Source organism: Gymnogyps californianus, chromosome 2 (genome assembly GCF_018139145.2).
Source record: "Gymnogyps californianus isolate 813 chromosome 2, ASM1813914v2, whole genome shotgun sequence".
Classification (NCBI taxonomy): domain Eukaryota; kingdom Metazoa; phylum Chordata; class Aves; order Accipitriformes; family Cathartidae; genus Gymnogyps; species Gymnogyps californianus.
Window position 1 is genome coordinate 73,318,346 of NC_059472.1, and position 16,147 is coordinate 73,334,492.

At 38.1% G+C, this 16,147-nt stretch overlaps 1 protein-coding gene across 3 annotated transcripts in view; it reads right to left on the minus strand.

Moving 5' to 3' along the window:
• The window catches only part of FHOD3 (formin homology 2 domain containing 3), a 413,671-nt gene that overhangs the window by 204,069 nt on the left and 193,455 nt on the right, over positions 1 to 16,147 (minus strand). For all 3 annotated transcript variants that reach the window (XM_050891468.1, XM_050891470.1, XM_050891469.1), the window contains exon 4: positions 13,722 to 13,789. In XM_050891468.1, coding sequence (XP_050747425.1) covers positions 13,722 to 13,789 — 68 coding nt within the window. The remainder of the gene's footprint in view (positions 1 to 13,721; positions 13,790 to 16,147) is intronic.

A 16,147-nucleotide genomic window follows, 5' to 3' on the forward strand; every position in this document is an offset into this window, starting at 1 on the left:
GAATCTTGTTTCTCCTAAAACTCAAGAGAGAGGAACATATCCCTGGAACTTGGCAGCTAAGCTTAAAGTAAAGTATATTCAGGGTTCAGGTAAACTAAGGCTACACGCCACGGTAATTCACAAGGACTTTGTATGCCTAGAAAGTAAGTCACTCTGTATGCCAAGGTCAATGGTTAAAAATTCCCTGCTACTAAAGAGAGAAGGTGCCAAATTTCCCCTACCCAGAGTGGGCAGTGATGGGAGCAAGGGCAAGGGACAGAAAGGACAGGAGTACACAGAATTTAGAAAAACTAACAGAAATTGACAGTGTAGTGCAGAACCAAGACAGCTGTGGGGAAAACATCTTCCAAAATAGTTTTTCTACAGATGTGATGACAAATAGATGCATCTTTTATTGGACAACACCGTTGTCTAATTTAAGGGAAATAAGATAGATAACAATATAAACTATTGAGTGAAATAACCACAATTATTTTTTCAGATGGTAATGGTGTCCTAGCTCAGAGCACACTTCCTTGTTCTTTAAATACTTTTTGTTGACACTTGAGTAGACATTTTGATTTTGCATCAAGTGTGTTTGCATCATCCTTGAGTTGAGGAAAAAGAAAAATCTATTCTGGATTGACTCACAGTCAAGTAAGCAAGACTGGAAAAACAGGAAAAAGGAGGAATAACTGTGGTCTGCAGATTCTGACGTTTGTTAATAGACCTAACATGCCTGTTTGGGAAAAATAAAAGACATTCAGCTGATACAAAAAAAATTGTCCCCATGCTAGAGAAGTTAACAGTAGTTCAGCTTCAGAGACCTTCAGGTCGAACTCAAAAACAAAATAAAATTTTTAACAGCACATAGCCATTAAGGGTTGTTGACATTCAGTGAAAGATAAAAACTGAAATACCCATTATAACTTTAAGGTGTTCCCCCTAATCTTAAATAGTGAATGCATATTAGAGTATCACCTGGGGAAAAATTAGCATTTAATTCTCAAAATACTTCATGCTAAAGATCTGGTTTATGTTGGTGACTTTTTTTTTTTTTTCTTTTTTTTTAAACAAGGACTTTCCCAAAGCAAATTGTGAGATCTGCCTTCTGGAACTTTTTCAAAGCAGCCGAAGGAGTAAACCACTACAGCACAGAGTCATCCTTGACTGAAAGGAGATATATTGCAGGGGAACAGCAGAGGAAATGAAGGGGATGAGGCTGCTTTTGGAAAGCACTAAATAAACAAATCAAACCTGAATTAAAAAAAGGCTTTTAAGGTACTTCTCCTTTCCCAAATAAAAGGGAAAAAGGAGGTGTAATGAAGCGGAGTACAAACACATCATGCTCTAGACATAAATCTGAACTCAGTACATTATCTATCCCATCATGTATATACGATGAGAGGAAAGAAGCAAACATCTGGAATGTGCAGCGAAAGATGAAAGGCATCCAAGCCCATACGTTCTACATTGAATGGAGAATGTTTACATCAATTTTGGTCTAGGATAATCTTTTCAGACCCATTAACTCACTGACTTGCCAAGTTAGGTGACCTCAAGAGTAAAGGCTACTCTCTAGCAGTGGTAAGAGGTTCAGGTTTCCAGGAAGAGAGCATTCATTGTATGGAATATATGGTGTGTGTGTGACAATGATATGTACAAGTAGCTGCCGCATATGTGTGATAACAGTTAAAAGGAGGCAGGGAGAGGTTGTCATTTGCTATGGAAATGGACTCCTCTGCTAATATCGCAAAGATTTATGACCCCTTAATCAGCAGGCATTAAGGCACTGATGAGAAAAGCAGCAAAACCCAGGCAAAGCTCTCTAAGCTTCCTGCTAAGCTCCTGCAACCATAAAGATTGTGCAGTGACACAAAGGCTGGCCACTTAGTCTTTATGAAAAGATACTGTTGGCCTCGTCAGATAACTATATTTTATGCGTTCATTCACAGACTTGGAACAGATCATGTCTCTTCCTTTCTTTAGGCATCTCAGAGGACAAAAAACCAAGATAATGTATGTCACTTTGTAATAGAGCTCTATTTTTGTCCAATATATAATGAAAAAGACATTAAATATATTCAAACTGGTAAGTTTAAAGCTTGCTTATGTGGTTGACAAAGTGCACAAATCATACTTTCACCTCCATAACTCAGCCTAGCTGTTAAAAAGACCCCACAAACCCTGTGATCAAGCAGTCTATACAATACACCCATGTGCCACTAGCAGAATACGAAGTGTAGGCGGGATTCCCTTCTTTCCTACCCATTCTCCTGTCTCTGTGCCATTTGATATATTCTCTAATGCAGTTTTGCGGGGTCTTATCTGAAGGTGGAGACTGAAGACTTTCTTCCAAGGAATTGCACTTTGCAAGAATGCATCTTATCTGACGTGCAGCTTCCATGTGCAAAGATAAATTGTTTGCTTACTGTTAAAGATAAATCTTTCTGAAGCCTGCTATTTCTGTGGGCCATATGTTTGAAAACTTTTACCCAAAGCACGATTATTTTTATGCCACAAGAAAGTTGCTTCGCTTCCTAATAAGAATCAAGGTTTTGGAACACAGTTTCCCAAGCGGAATTTTTTTTTTTTTTTTTTTTTTTAGCTAACAAGTACCGCTGAAAACTCCATTCCACGTATTTGGGGAAACTGGATTAGTAACTGAATATTCACATTTGGATATGCACATACATATTTCCCTCTTACACGGCTAACAGCTGTGCAGAGTACTGTCCTTCCAAGGAATCATAACAAGATGCTTGACTATGAGATTTCCACCAAGGAGAACCTCATTTTTATGTTTTTTTCCTTTCCTTTCATAAGCTATCCCATTGTTTCTGGTTGCTTGAGCATTCCCATATTTAATCCTATGCTGTACAATTCTCTCCTGTTTCTGTTACAAAGTTAAACATTGCACATTTTATAATGTTAATTTCTTTAAATAAGGAACCATGGGGTTCCCCAGCCTGTGCTCTCCACATGACACATTACTGAGTGAGCCAGCAATCACATCCTGCACCGACTAAACTTTCCAAAATGCAAAAGTTGCAATAATCCAGCCTAGAAGTGAGAGCAGCACAGGCAGCCGGGGTACCAGCCATAGCCACAAGAATCTTCTTGCCAAGCTTTGCCTACGGCCTTACAGGAGGGGATTGCACTCACACTGAGCTCCAGCGGTTGACACACTTCACCCTCTGTCTGAGGAAAAGCTTCTCTCTCCGCTCTATCACTCTACAACATCCCTATTAAGAGAGATTTAAACTCTGATTCTCAGGCCAGCTCTGATTTTGTCTGTAGACCAAAAATGGTAACTTCACAAAGATATACCGCATTTTAACGTTGTGATAATTCACCTAGGCAAAAGACAAGATGAATATTGCCAATTCACTGTGCAACGTACCATAAGAGGAGAAATGTAAACCCTACTGGATTCAAAGAGGAGCATCCTCCTCTGCTGCCTGAAATCTTGTGGGACAAGATGTTGGCGGCATATCAATACAGAGTCCTACAGGCAGAAAGGGCACAGCTCATTCAGACAGTGCCTGGCTCCTGAAGGAAAAACCACTGCTTTTTAAGAGGGGGAGCTAGGGAAATTTTCAGTCATTGCTATGTTCATCTATGAAATAGTATGCTGGGAAAGTGTGCTGTCCCCACTCCACATTAATATATCAGAGCAAGGTCTCCTTGGAAACCCCTCTTCCTCAAATTCCCCTGCCAGGAGTACAAGCTGCACAGCAAGGAGGCAGAACTGAAACAGAAACCCCAGATGATTATGCTCAATGTGAAAAAAATAAAATAACAAGGAAAAATACATGGATCACTGAAATGTCAGCGTACTTGAAGAAAGTCCCCCCAAAATATAAATGATGTCCATCCTCTTTAGGAGGGTCTTGTCACTCTTCACATTTTTCCATCCTTTTTTTTTTTTTTTTGAAAGTCCTGCAAAGTCAAGATAGGATCACAAAGTTCAGCTGGTTTTAGAAGGATTAAGGTTTAGGGATTAAGCTTCATTCATTTGGGGATGTAAATTAGCGGCAGAGGCACAGCAGCTGACTGGTGAGGAAAGGGAGGAAGGAGGAGGCAGGTCAAAGAGCAAAGCATGCGCGACTGCAGGCTTTCACTGGCATAAATCTCAAATGACAATACATCTGGCGCTCCACCACAAGAAAGTAAAATGCACGACTCTTGCCCAATATACTTGAAAAGCCTCCTCTGTTACTAAGCGAATAAAGGCAGAATGATAAAATCCGGGTTTCTGTTAGCAATAGCATCAATGACGGGTAGGTTCTTATTCCACCCTTCCTACTCCTAATAGTGCAAGGAGAATAGAAATCTTCTGATCTTCTTTCCTAAGCATTCCTCTAGCTCTGGCAAACTCTCATGTATAAAAAAAAAAAACAAAAAACCAAACAACCCCATAGCTTGCTCCTAACCTGACTGCCCTGGGCAGCAGTAGCAATGTGGCAGCGCAGGGCTATGACCAGAATGCACTTCCATTACCTGAGAGCCTTTGTGTCCACAGCTTTCCCATACAATTTCAAATGCTTATACAATGCTCTGCCCTCAGGAGCAATGGAAAATTAACAGCCAGTTCCACTCAGCCCTCCTTTCAGCTGCCTACCTCTGCGACACCAGAGTCTACATTAGAAATATACCACAATAAAGTCTCCACAAGAATATTTTTAACTATTGCTACCTGCCTTCAGTATGCATCACATCTGCCAAAGTTACCAGCAAAATAATTACTCCCATTGACAAGACTACAATGATGTAGTAATAAAAGAGTTATGCCGTGCTCTATTAGAAACAGAAATCCCAGACCATTTCTGGAGTCCAGCTTTTTCACTGGATAAGCAACAGGTTGCATTTTATAGATCAAGATTGGCTTGCAATGTTTGCAGTTAGAAAAGCTCATTTTGGCTTGAAAACTGAGTAAACATAGTCAGGAAGTGATTGAAGGAGCGTGGACCGCCAAGATAGAATTTATAGTTACTTTCCCACACTTTAAACCATAGTTCTGTTCTTCGGACTCCAAAATGATTGATATAATTAAAATACTTGATTGCCAATCCAGAAGTGCCTGATATTATCTAATTCAATTGTCACTGTTTATTTCAGCCCATTTTAAAAGCCAAGTCATCTATTGCAAACAGATCTGGAAATAAATCATTCCAAAAACATACACACATGCACATATACATACATAAACTTAAGTTCTACGAGTCCCTCAAGATTGTATTGCCATTTCAACCTAAATTATTTCGGCAGCTACAAAACAATTCTATGTATGGAACAGATGAGCCAGTGGTTAAGCAGGCAAGTCTTGTATTAAACCGTGAAACCTCAGCTCTACTTTGAATCGGGACACTACTTTTAGAAGATGAACCAAACACAACTCTCGGGTAGCAGGACGAGAGTCTTCTGCTGTCACAAAGAGTCCATCTCTCTAAGACAAGTATTTTCACTCCCTGATACTTGGCAACTCAGAAACTACCCCAAGATAAGGATGCTAGGCAAGTTCCGTTGTTGTCTTCCTTCCCTCACGCTCCCACCAGCACATCTAGAAGAACTCCTTTAGAACAAGGGTGCCCTGGACTGGGATGTCCCAAAACTGCACTCAGCTGCTAGAGGTAACTGAGGCAGTGGCAGAACCATTTTAGCGGTGAAGGATTTGACGGGGACCAAGCAGCCAGTTTGCCCCTCAATGGAAGCTCCTTCCCCTTGCTATCTCTGTTGACTGCAAATGCACTTCAGCCGCTTTACTGCCCTCACCGGCTGTGCCACAGCTTCCACTCCTCTGCCCTCCAAGCTTCTCCCTACACTCCTCCGTGCTGACTCCACACTCATTATTCGCTTCTCTCTCCCAGCCTTTACACCTTCCCAACTCATTACATGTACATCTGTGTAGAAGCATGGCCATAACATGATATAAAGACATCAGTATTTTTACATTGTTCCCTTTTTTCCTATTCTCGCATCTATTTACATGGAGCAACATTTTACAACAGCATACATGGAAATGACCATCCCCCTTTACTTTCAGTGGGGTAATATGTTTAAGCAACCTGCAATGCAAAGTTTGGCTTCTAGTGATGATTATAATGAAAATTCACCCTCAAGTATCAATTCCATTGCATATCCTTGCCATGAGTCAGTTGCCTAAGTAGCAATCACCAAATGCCAGCAATTTTTTTGCCAGCCTTTTAAGCACATCTGTGCCAGCTAATGTTAACACTATGCCATTAAAGTATTAAAAAATAAGTTTTCTTTCTTTCCAAGATGAAAACATTTCAAATACAGACCAGACTATTGCTTATTATGGATTTCCACCTTGGCACCAATAAAGAGATATAGAAATTCACCCAAAAGTGTTTGATTTACAGCCATTAATCTCCTGTAGTCTCCCTTCTGAAATACTCTCAGTCCAGAAAACAAATATTGTGTTGTTTCTTAAGAACACATTCTGTATTGCGCTAAAAATACCAGCAAAACAAATACAGCATTTGCCGGTGTTTCCCGTTAGCAAAGCAGAGAAGCTGCAACACTTATTATTTCACACCTTCTCTACATAGGGACACATTTTAAATTGTATGCCTTTCTGTAGTTTCTTTTGGATAGTTGAAAGAACACATGGGGGCAAAAGAAATATTTTAATAGTTAACATTACTTTACAAATTAAAATGCGTGAAAACATATCCAATATTTAATACCTTGAAACAAATATGCAATTCTCTTACAGACAGAATTTCTTCAAGCTTGAGGATATTGGGAAGTACTCTAATGCAAAAGAGGTTCAGAGATCTTTGGATTTTTTTCATCTGTCCGTATTTTAAAAAATATATAAAACTTGAAACAAGACATTTGTATGAATAACTTTTCAGTAATGCAAAGACTTCTCAAAGTTTTCCTCAAATTTCTCAAATGACAGGTATGCAGATACCTAAGATATCCAGCATTAGCCATGTAGCTATCCCAGTAGCTGTCCTGCAGCATATGAAAAAAAATCTTGAGGAAATAAGTAACAGATAAGAATCAAATCCTGCTTTTATTAGAGTTGTTGAGATTCCTCAGAATCAAATCAGTGTTTATTAGACATAGTTAAGGTATGTTTAGAGCATCAAGTTCCAGCCAAAAAAAGAGAAGAAAAAGTGTGGTAGCAGGTAGACAACAAATATTGCATACATTTATGAAAAGATTTAGAACTTTAAAACTTTCTTAGCAATATCTTTTTTTTTTCCTTTTTTTTAAAAGTAATCTTGTCTAGTGAAATTAAAGTAACTTCTTAGAACAACTGCTCTTTCCTATTGGGCATCCATGAAAAAAGGATAAATTTAAAACCTGAAAACTTTCAGCTCACATTTGTATTATTTTATCAAGGTCCAATATGTCATTTGTTACCACCCATTTCCCATTCATTTATTATTTTTTTTTCCTTACTGAGATGTGTCTCATTTGTATATGAATGAAGAATTGGTCCTTTAAGATTTTGGGTTTCCCTTCATAAAGAGTTTTCTTCCTTTTGGATACATACAACAAATTCTTAGAAGACCAAGGAGAAAAATCAGCCTACAGTCTTTCATGTCTAAACTTTTCTGATAGATAATCAGTCCGTAAAAGACACATATTGGAACTTACACGTAGGGAAGGAAATAGAAGTTTGCACTGCTAAGACGAAAACAAAGATATCTTCAGTGGATGTAACTGAGATCCCCAAAAAATCACTCATATCTTAAGTTGATTAAAGACCAATTAAAATTTAGAGAGGGAAGGGTGCTTAGCCTGCACAGCTAAGTTGATCCCATGCCACACTTATGTTCTTACTTTAAGTCTGCTTTCTTCAGTTACCAAGATCAAATTATTGTGATCCTGCCTGATCTTCACCATCATCTTCTCCAAGAAAGTTCTGTTTCCCCTTTACTCTGAACATGGTGTTTTGCTTTTTCAGTGACTTTGGTCATTAACTTCACTACTTTCACGTAACCTGCCTGGTTCCTGTATCAGATGAGGGAGCTGCAGGTAGAAAGTCATCTTACTGCAACACTATAATGCTTGCTTCTAGTGCTCTCATTGCACTTAATCTTGCGGCTGCATGATGCCACGTTTACCTGAGAAGGATCTCAGAGTTACCATCAAGTTCTACGACTGAAAATGGTGGGCTACCTGTTTGGGTTGTACAGACCAATAAACTGATGCATTCCGTCTTTCAGGAGATGGAACTGAACTGTACTACAATTCTTAAAACACATTGACAGTAAGAACATGGAAAAGAAACTCTACTACTATTTCAGCAAGTTGAACCATTTGGAAGTAACTTTCAGCTTTCAATATTTTATTATTTCAGTTAATGAAGGTGCAAGTTAATTACAGGATCTTTTTCCCCAGGTAACTTTTTTTCCCTGTGAGTGTAAGCAGCAAGCAAGCAAAAATAAGTCACACCTCAGTATCAGATTAATCTATACAATTATTAGCCAGAAAAGCTTTGGTTGCCTCCCCTATGAAGACAAAGCATTTAGCGGGAAATGAACAAAACAAAGTCCTGCTGTCACTGTCTCTGTTTGTTTACCACAGCCCATCTACCTGTATACACTCAACCACCAGGTAAAAATAACACTGAAACTAAAGACATTTTATGCCATTAGACTTGATGGGGACAGAATTTCATCCTTTGCACCTTGAGTAGACAGCAGGCACATCAATACACTGTGTTTTTTTCCTCCCATTTAACAGCAGAATTAAAAATTACTAGAAAAGTTACCTAGACCAGACCCTACCAGGGATAGTCTTCATGGCAGCTAAGCAACAGACCAAACAATGTTCATGCATTGTATTATATACCTGAGGAAGCTAAAGTAGATAGGCTCCATACGAAACAAGGTTTCCTGTTTCAATTCAAAGATTCGCACAAATAAGAGCATGAATAATGGTGGCTTCCCAAGTTTTTAGGCTATCCTTGTGGTGGAAGTAGTTCACATTTAATAGTCTCATCAAGAACTGTTTAGATCTCAGCCCGTAACATTGTCTAGGCGTGAAGACGACACTCTATTTGCCAATGAAATTGAGAAACTGATTTTGACATTTAATGTGTCAGATCTATTTTATTTATAATCTCTAAACAGTAATGAGACATATCCTTTGTAAAATAGGATTAAACAGATATGTAAACTGCTACGCGGAACTATGGTGAATTCGATTTGGGAAGGAAATGAAGGTTTCTCTCTTTTTCATGACTTAATCAAGAACCGTTCCAAGAGGGCTCTTAAAGGGGAGAGGTGGCAGCCTGCCTCACAAGTGATGACAACAGCCCCTAAATCAAGCGTCACACAGCTTCAAACCCTAAGGAGTCATCAGTCATGCTTGCAAGAGGGGAAGGAGCAGCCTCCTTCCTTGAGATCAATGAGGCAAACACAGAATACTCCTTCTGCTCTTCTAAGGATGATTGATGACTCCTTAGCAGCTGAAGTGTGTGACATTTGATTTCACTCACTGATAAGATTTTGTCTATCCAAACACCTTCTAGTTAATGTTTCCAGGGCCCCTACATAGCTGTTCTTTGTGACGTTTTACACAAAGCTCAATTGTTCAATGATTAATGAATTTCACAAATAGAAGAAAATTCTGTAAGAGAATTTTGTAGCTGTGTTGCTTGATATTCTGATCACAACACAAAACGGGAATCTAGGCTCCTCAAGAAAAATAGTGGGAGATCTCCTGCATTTATCAAATGACATGTAGTGGGGAAAACAGTCCTAAAAGAAAACTGGCTTTTTTCCTTAACACTTTAAAATATACCCTTTAGGTCTGCTTTCCAGAAAACCTAATGCATTGATTGATAAAAACTATTTTCCAAAACTTTAAGAAGCAGATTTACACATGATTATAGATTTCAACAGATTTGAAACATGCTTTATAGCTTTCTTATTTTTCTTACAACACCATATTCTTATCCAGTTATTTCATATTTTGAAATGATGCAATCAGCATGATTTGAAACTATGCTTTGTAACTACAAGGCACACTTTTGTTTATCGGTTCTAAAACATGCCTGCTTTATATTACATCTAGTTGTATCAGAGGTCTTGTTAAATAAACTACTTTAATATCATGTAAATTGAGCAGCACTATTTACATATATACATTTTTCTGCTTTTAAGATTGATATTGAATTAAATGTTTTAAGCAGCTGTATTTTTATCTCTCTTACAATACCACAATGAGGAAATGCAAGAATGTTTTTCGACCCTGATTTTATAAGTGCCATGTTCAGCTGGATTCTGCCCCAGACGCCTTTGGGAGTTTTAGCACCTTGCACAAAATTCATGAATCTCTGATAAATGCAAGAACCAGGCAACTCAGAAGTCTGTCAGAAAATGCATTCAAAGGGAGCTAAACTGTACTCCAACAGGTTGTCAATTATATCTGTATATCTTTTTTCAGTTCTTTTAAGGTCAAGTGCTTCATATACTTCTAGTCTGAACACTACTCTCCTTACTCCATAAATGTGTTCATCAAAAAGCATACTGGTAAATCAGAAGAATACTGCAGTACAGTCCAGCAAAAGATTATGAGTGTGGCTATCTTAACCCTTCAGAATGAATGACAGGAACAGAATGGCATTACTGTCAAAGAAAAATGCTCCACATAACCTTTATCATTTTGCCAAAACCAGCCCACCAGAAGAAACCGAAAAGAAATTCCAAGTTTGGACTTGCCAAATGAATCTTTCATTTAAAATTTGAAACAAAGGCATTGCTTTTGCCAAACATTGTTAAGCTTCGCTGAAGCCTCGCAGGAAAAATGAAGAGCTCCGACTATTTGGAATTCATATTTGATGTAAAACTTGGGCTTGTTCCCACTTAATGCAAATAAGAGACTGCACGTTACCTTGAAGCTCTTTAAATTAAAAATGATACTGACACAGAACTGTGCCAAATTAACTCAGCTATGCTCAAAAGATTATAAAAACATGGTGTTACAACGGTCTTGGCACTTAAAGACATGATGAAGTCTCCATAACACTCTGAAAATTTGTTAAAATGAAAATAAAGACTGGTTTTGAAGTCAACATTTTATTTTTGAAATATTATACTCTTAAGGAGTTTAAAATACTAAATATAATGAGATACAAAATCAAACAGATATTTACATTGAAAAAGACACTTTTTAAAAAACTTTTAACATGATAGTTTTCTAATGCTGACATACTCTGATGTCATAGAGTAAAAAATAAATTAGGTATGACCTTTTGGACCATGGTGTTTGGTCTATAATATAACCTTATAATATTAACTTGTATTTTTCTTCACTAAATAATTGAAATAGCTTTTCTTGCTAAAACAGGTATAAAATTCATTTTACATTCTCTCTCATGGTTCATTATGAGATAAACTAAAATCATACTCAACAGATGCCCTTAGCAATGCCAGCAACTGTTGTTAAAGACAGTGAAGCTGACAGGTAAACAGGAGCTTACATCATACAGGGTCTCATTTTCCAGTTTGAAGTGTACTACCTCAAATACTTGAGCATATGATATGAATACTCTCCAGCTTGAGGAAGACTTCTCCTCAATTATTCACTAATGAGAACCTGTATTTTTAGAGTATACGAAGATTTTTTGAAGGGTATGTTTGTTCGACAAACAGCCACAGTTCTATTAGAAGTAGCTATGTAAAGCGGTAACAGATAATTCCCAAATTCCTTTCCGTATCACATAGATTAGGAAGCAGGGAAGTCGAATTCTTCAAGGAAAATTATGTTCTGAAAGTGTCAGACAGGCTTCACTTACAAACTAAATTCATACACAGATAGGGGTTTGTGTGCATCGCTTTTCCCTTCCCTCTCATTACTCTTCAACCCAGTCAACTCCAATTAAATTTATTAGGATAAATATTTAAACAATGTTTCCATGAAAACAGCTGATCAGCTGGAAGACAGAGATCTTACTGGTGTGTTCACTGAAAGCACTGAGCACTATGTGCTCATAAATACCTATTAGTCTTTAAATAACCTACATGGAGGAGAACATTTATGAATACCCAAACTGGGAAAAGTCATGATGGGAGGTATGGGAGGTGCAGGATGGGTGGGAAGAGAGGCTTAGCACTCACTGCTAAATATGCGTGAGTGGCCAGATTAACCTGTGGAATACATAAATTCAAAGAAATACACATACTCCCCAGAAACAGTTGAGGTGATCAAAAAGAGAAGAAACCAGAGAAGACTCTTGGAAATCTGCTTAATTTCCTCTAGGCACACAGTCCACCCACTTGGCAAGCTCACAGGTAAACCTAACTTGCATCATTGTGACTCTCAAACAGCCTTTCCCTAGGAATGCCTTGAAGAGACAATGGTTTTCCCAATCTGTGGCCATGAGATGACCAGACTGTTTTGGAGCTGTAACTCCCTCTTTGTCCAAAAAATTCAAAATTCAAGGACTTTTTTCTGACCCAGAAGACATCTTCAACTACCAAAATTTTCCATTAAATGGTCCACCCTTCACCATCTACTCCTATGGTTCAGAAAATCTTCATTCTGACATTTTCTAAATTCTGAATGCTTAACTTTGAAACCTGCAAAAAGCATTGTATGTTTTGGAAATTTGCAATTCTGCAGTCTTGCAGAATTGTTAAACGTTGTTATTCTTCTTAGAATAAATGTCTATTTAAAACAAAGCAAAAAATGCTAAACTAACAGCTTGAAACCTTTGCACCTACCTATTGTGGCTGAAAAACATTATAGGTTGTCATCCCCCATTTGGATCCATTAATAAAGGAGGAGAGGTGCTTTTCTTATTGATTTCACTTATATTTACTGATAGAAACTGAATGTGTCATCCTGAATTCCATTTTAGGATCACATTGGCAGTATGCTCTAGTTCTCACCAACGTTTTCTTTTCCACTTCTCCTGACCTGTTCTCTCCAACAAGTTTCCTTCCAGTCCTGCAACTTTCCCGAGTCCTTCTCCTTATCCAGTAAAACCAATCTGAAATCCAAGCTTTTCATTCAATTCACTTTATTATCCACACCACCTGTCTATCACATTGGCTACTTCCCCGCAGGACCCAAAATCCTGCTGATTTCAGGTCTCCTCCATAACAAACACTCACATCCAAATCCATGCCTTTCCTTAAACTTAAACTGATCAGTCACTACCATACCTTCCTCAGTTCTATGAAGTATCTTTTTGGCTAATCAGTAAATCATTTCCTCTAACCTCAATCTAAATTCTAATACCTTCAGAGCTCTCCCACTACATCTTCATTCCTCATCAGATCTGTCCCATGTGTCTCACATCCTTTTTCAGTTTTTGATGTGGCTTAAACCTAGTCTATTTGTCAATTATTAGGCCAATGTTGGGCCATCACCCCAACCCATGGTTTCCTAGCTCCTCTTTTCACACACCCCTCCCAGTCTTCCCAATACAGAACTATGCCACTGTCTAATGAGCAGTCTAAGTTTCCATCTAAGAGTCCCAATTTTCTTCTCTCCTTTCCTGGCAGTTCCAGCCACTAACTCTGCCATTACTCCATATCTGGTCCTGCCTTCTGACAGACTGAAGGAACAGTGGAAGGCTTGCAGACCATAAAGAGAAAAGACCCTAAGAAGCAATTGGCTAATTGCACATTACAAATGATGTCTTAAAATTCTCTTTTGCCAGAAACTGTAAGTTATCCCCTACGTTAAAAAAAGAAATTCAATTCACGTTCAAATCACAGAATGGACAGCCATTATTTGCTCACCTGAAATATTTGTTTCAAGGAGAAAAGTGCCCGTCTCAGCTCCCGTCCATTGGAATTGTAAAGTTTTTCTGGAAGAAAAAAAAAAAGACAACAGAAAGAAGTTCAGCATAAACAAAACTGACAACATGGCAAAAAAGTAGTGCAGATTTCAAAAGAGTTGGAGTGGAAGAGTCATAGCACCCATTTCCCATTAGGTAGACTGCTGTTAAAGAAAGCAGCTTTGTTTTTTATGTATACAGGACTCGTTCATTTAAAAAGCGCAAGTAAAACCAGGGTTTATTTGTCCATAACTTCAGATGGCATCTCCCAGGTAAATTCACAATAGCTTCAACAAGATCAGAGAGAAACAATGCTCTAAGGAGTTTTTGAAAATGCCTAGAAACACTGTTCTTTCTGCATTAAGGTAAATTTAGGGTTTGTTGAAAGTACCAGATTAGTCTCAAAAGACTCAACTGAGAGTACTCTTTGCTTTTGTTATCAAAGCTAGAGCCACTGAATCCCATCCTTGACTGCCTTCCCTCTAGACATTCTTTTCTCATGTTCTCATCTTTCTATTGTTAAATCCTTTCTGCAATGGCAATGAACGTTAATACCAGAAATAGTCGGACAGTCTGTTCTAAGCATAATTCAAAACAGTGTTTTATTCTCATGAAAACTGATCTTGATCTTTTTCTAAATGAAGCAGAAGTCTTCTTTTCATCATCCAATACTGAAATATGTTCCTTCATTTATTCCCCTACTAATGCATACTCATAGAAATAATTCAAAGAAGACCAAAGCAACTCCTCTGCTATCTTTCTGAACCCTGCCACAATTTGTGCCTTTGGAAGAAGTCTTGGACTGTACATCTCAAGTTTATTATTCCATATTTGGAAGTGATTTGTGACTATGCATGGATGGAGCAGAAGGTATGCTCTTCAAGTCTTCCTGGTCTACTACATTTGGCATATCTGATAGAGATATGCAACAGTTCTACAGTCCTAAACTGAAATTTATCACACTAATGCAATCTGAGGACAATTACAAAGGAAAATCAAATCTTCACGGTCACCTCCCATGACACACTTTGCCTCACTCACAGATCATCATGAAAGGACCTTCCCTGCAATGGACAGCTGCCAGCAGGTCACAAGATCAAAGCTGGAATGCCCGTGGAGTTGGAATATTCTTATGAGAAAATGAAATATCAAACCCCAAAGTTTTATTTCTCACTTTCACTTGTCTACTTCTCTTTTAATTACTACTTTACACTACAAAATCAACTTAAACTTTATTTCCCTCTCTCAGGAAGTTACAAAAAAGGCCTAGCATTTGAGGATTCAATGCATTTAGAACTCAGTAATTATTTTTTACTTCAATCAAAGAAGGCAGGTTTTAATTTTATGAAAACATTTCCTATTCCCAACAGTCATCTTCAACCAAAGGAAAAATGTGAAGTAAAACTTCAGCAAAAATTACACTTTTTTTTTTGTAAACTTTGAAAGTAGTTTTGTTCATCCCTAGTTGCCTCTGATTTCAAAGGCAGAACATGTAGAATTGGCAAATCTATTGTTGTTATAAATTGTCTCCTTCCTTGCACTGTTTATAGATTCCTGACAAAACATTGGAGGAACGGATTTCACTTGAAGCCATAAACTTAGAGGCATACTTTAATTACTCTCACTTAAAAACGCACTGGCATGTGAAACTAAATTTCTTGGCAGGATAAAGAGTACTTTTGTCAGGAAAGCTTAAAGAATAATAAAGGTCTTTTAAGACCCAGTCTGTCAACTTTACATGCCATACGACACAAAATACTCCTCTTTAAAAGATACCTCCATCTGGCATTTGTTATTACTAATTTCCCTCTATTCATAATTCACCAGCATCATTACAAGCAGAATCTCTCCAAACAAGGCAGTACATTATCATCTTAATTAAGAGAGGCACCACTTCTTAAAGTGCTGGCAACTTTGTACATAAATATCAATGTCCTAACAAATGCCATCTGTTGGTCTTGGTCTTAAACAGGAACAATCATCATCCCGGCCCAGGGCAAAGTCCCAACGAACCATTGTTATGATACCATACCGCTGGTTGCTTTCATTGGTGCATGCAGATTTTTGGTACATCTCAGAGGAACAATGCCAAACATTTTTCTTCTTGGTCTTTTCACAGAGCATAACATCATCCTTGGCAATCAGCACAAACAATGCTCTCCCTGCTCGTGTGTAGCAAAGAGGACAGAAGTTATTAACTGCAGCTCAAAAAGGCGTCTATCATTAGAGCTGAAGAATCAATAACTACTGGAAGTATCAAGCTGGCAACAAGACAGCAGCACGTATCGCAAACGCTTGAGCTGGTCTGACACCCTTTTTGAGGGGCAACAGTCCAGGCAAGTGATCTCATTTCTGACATCTACTACCAGGGTGCAGCAATCTACACAG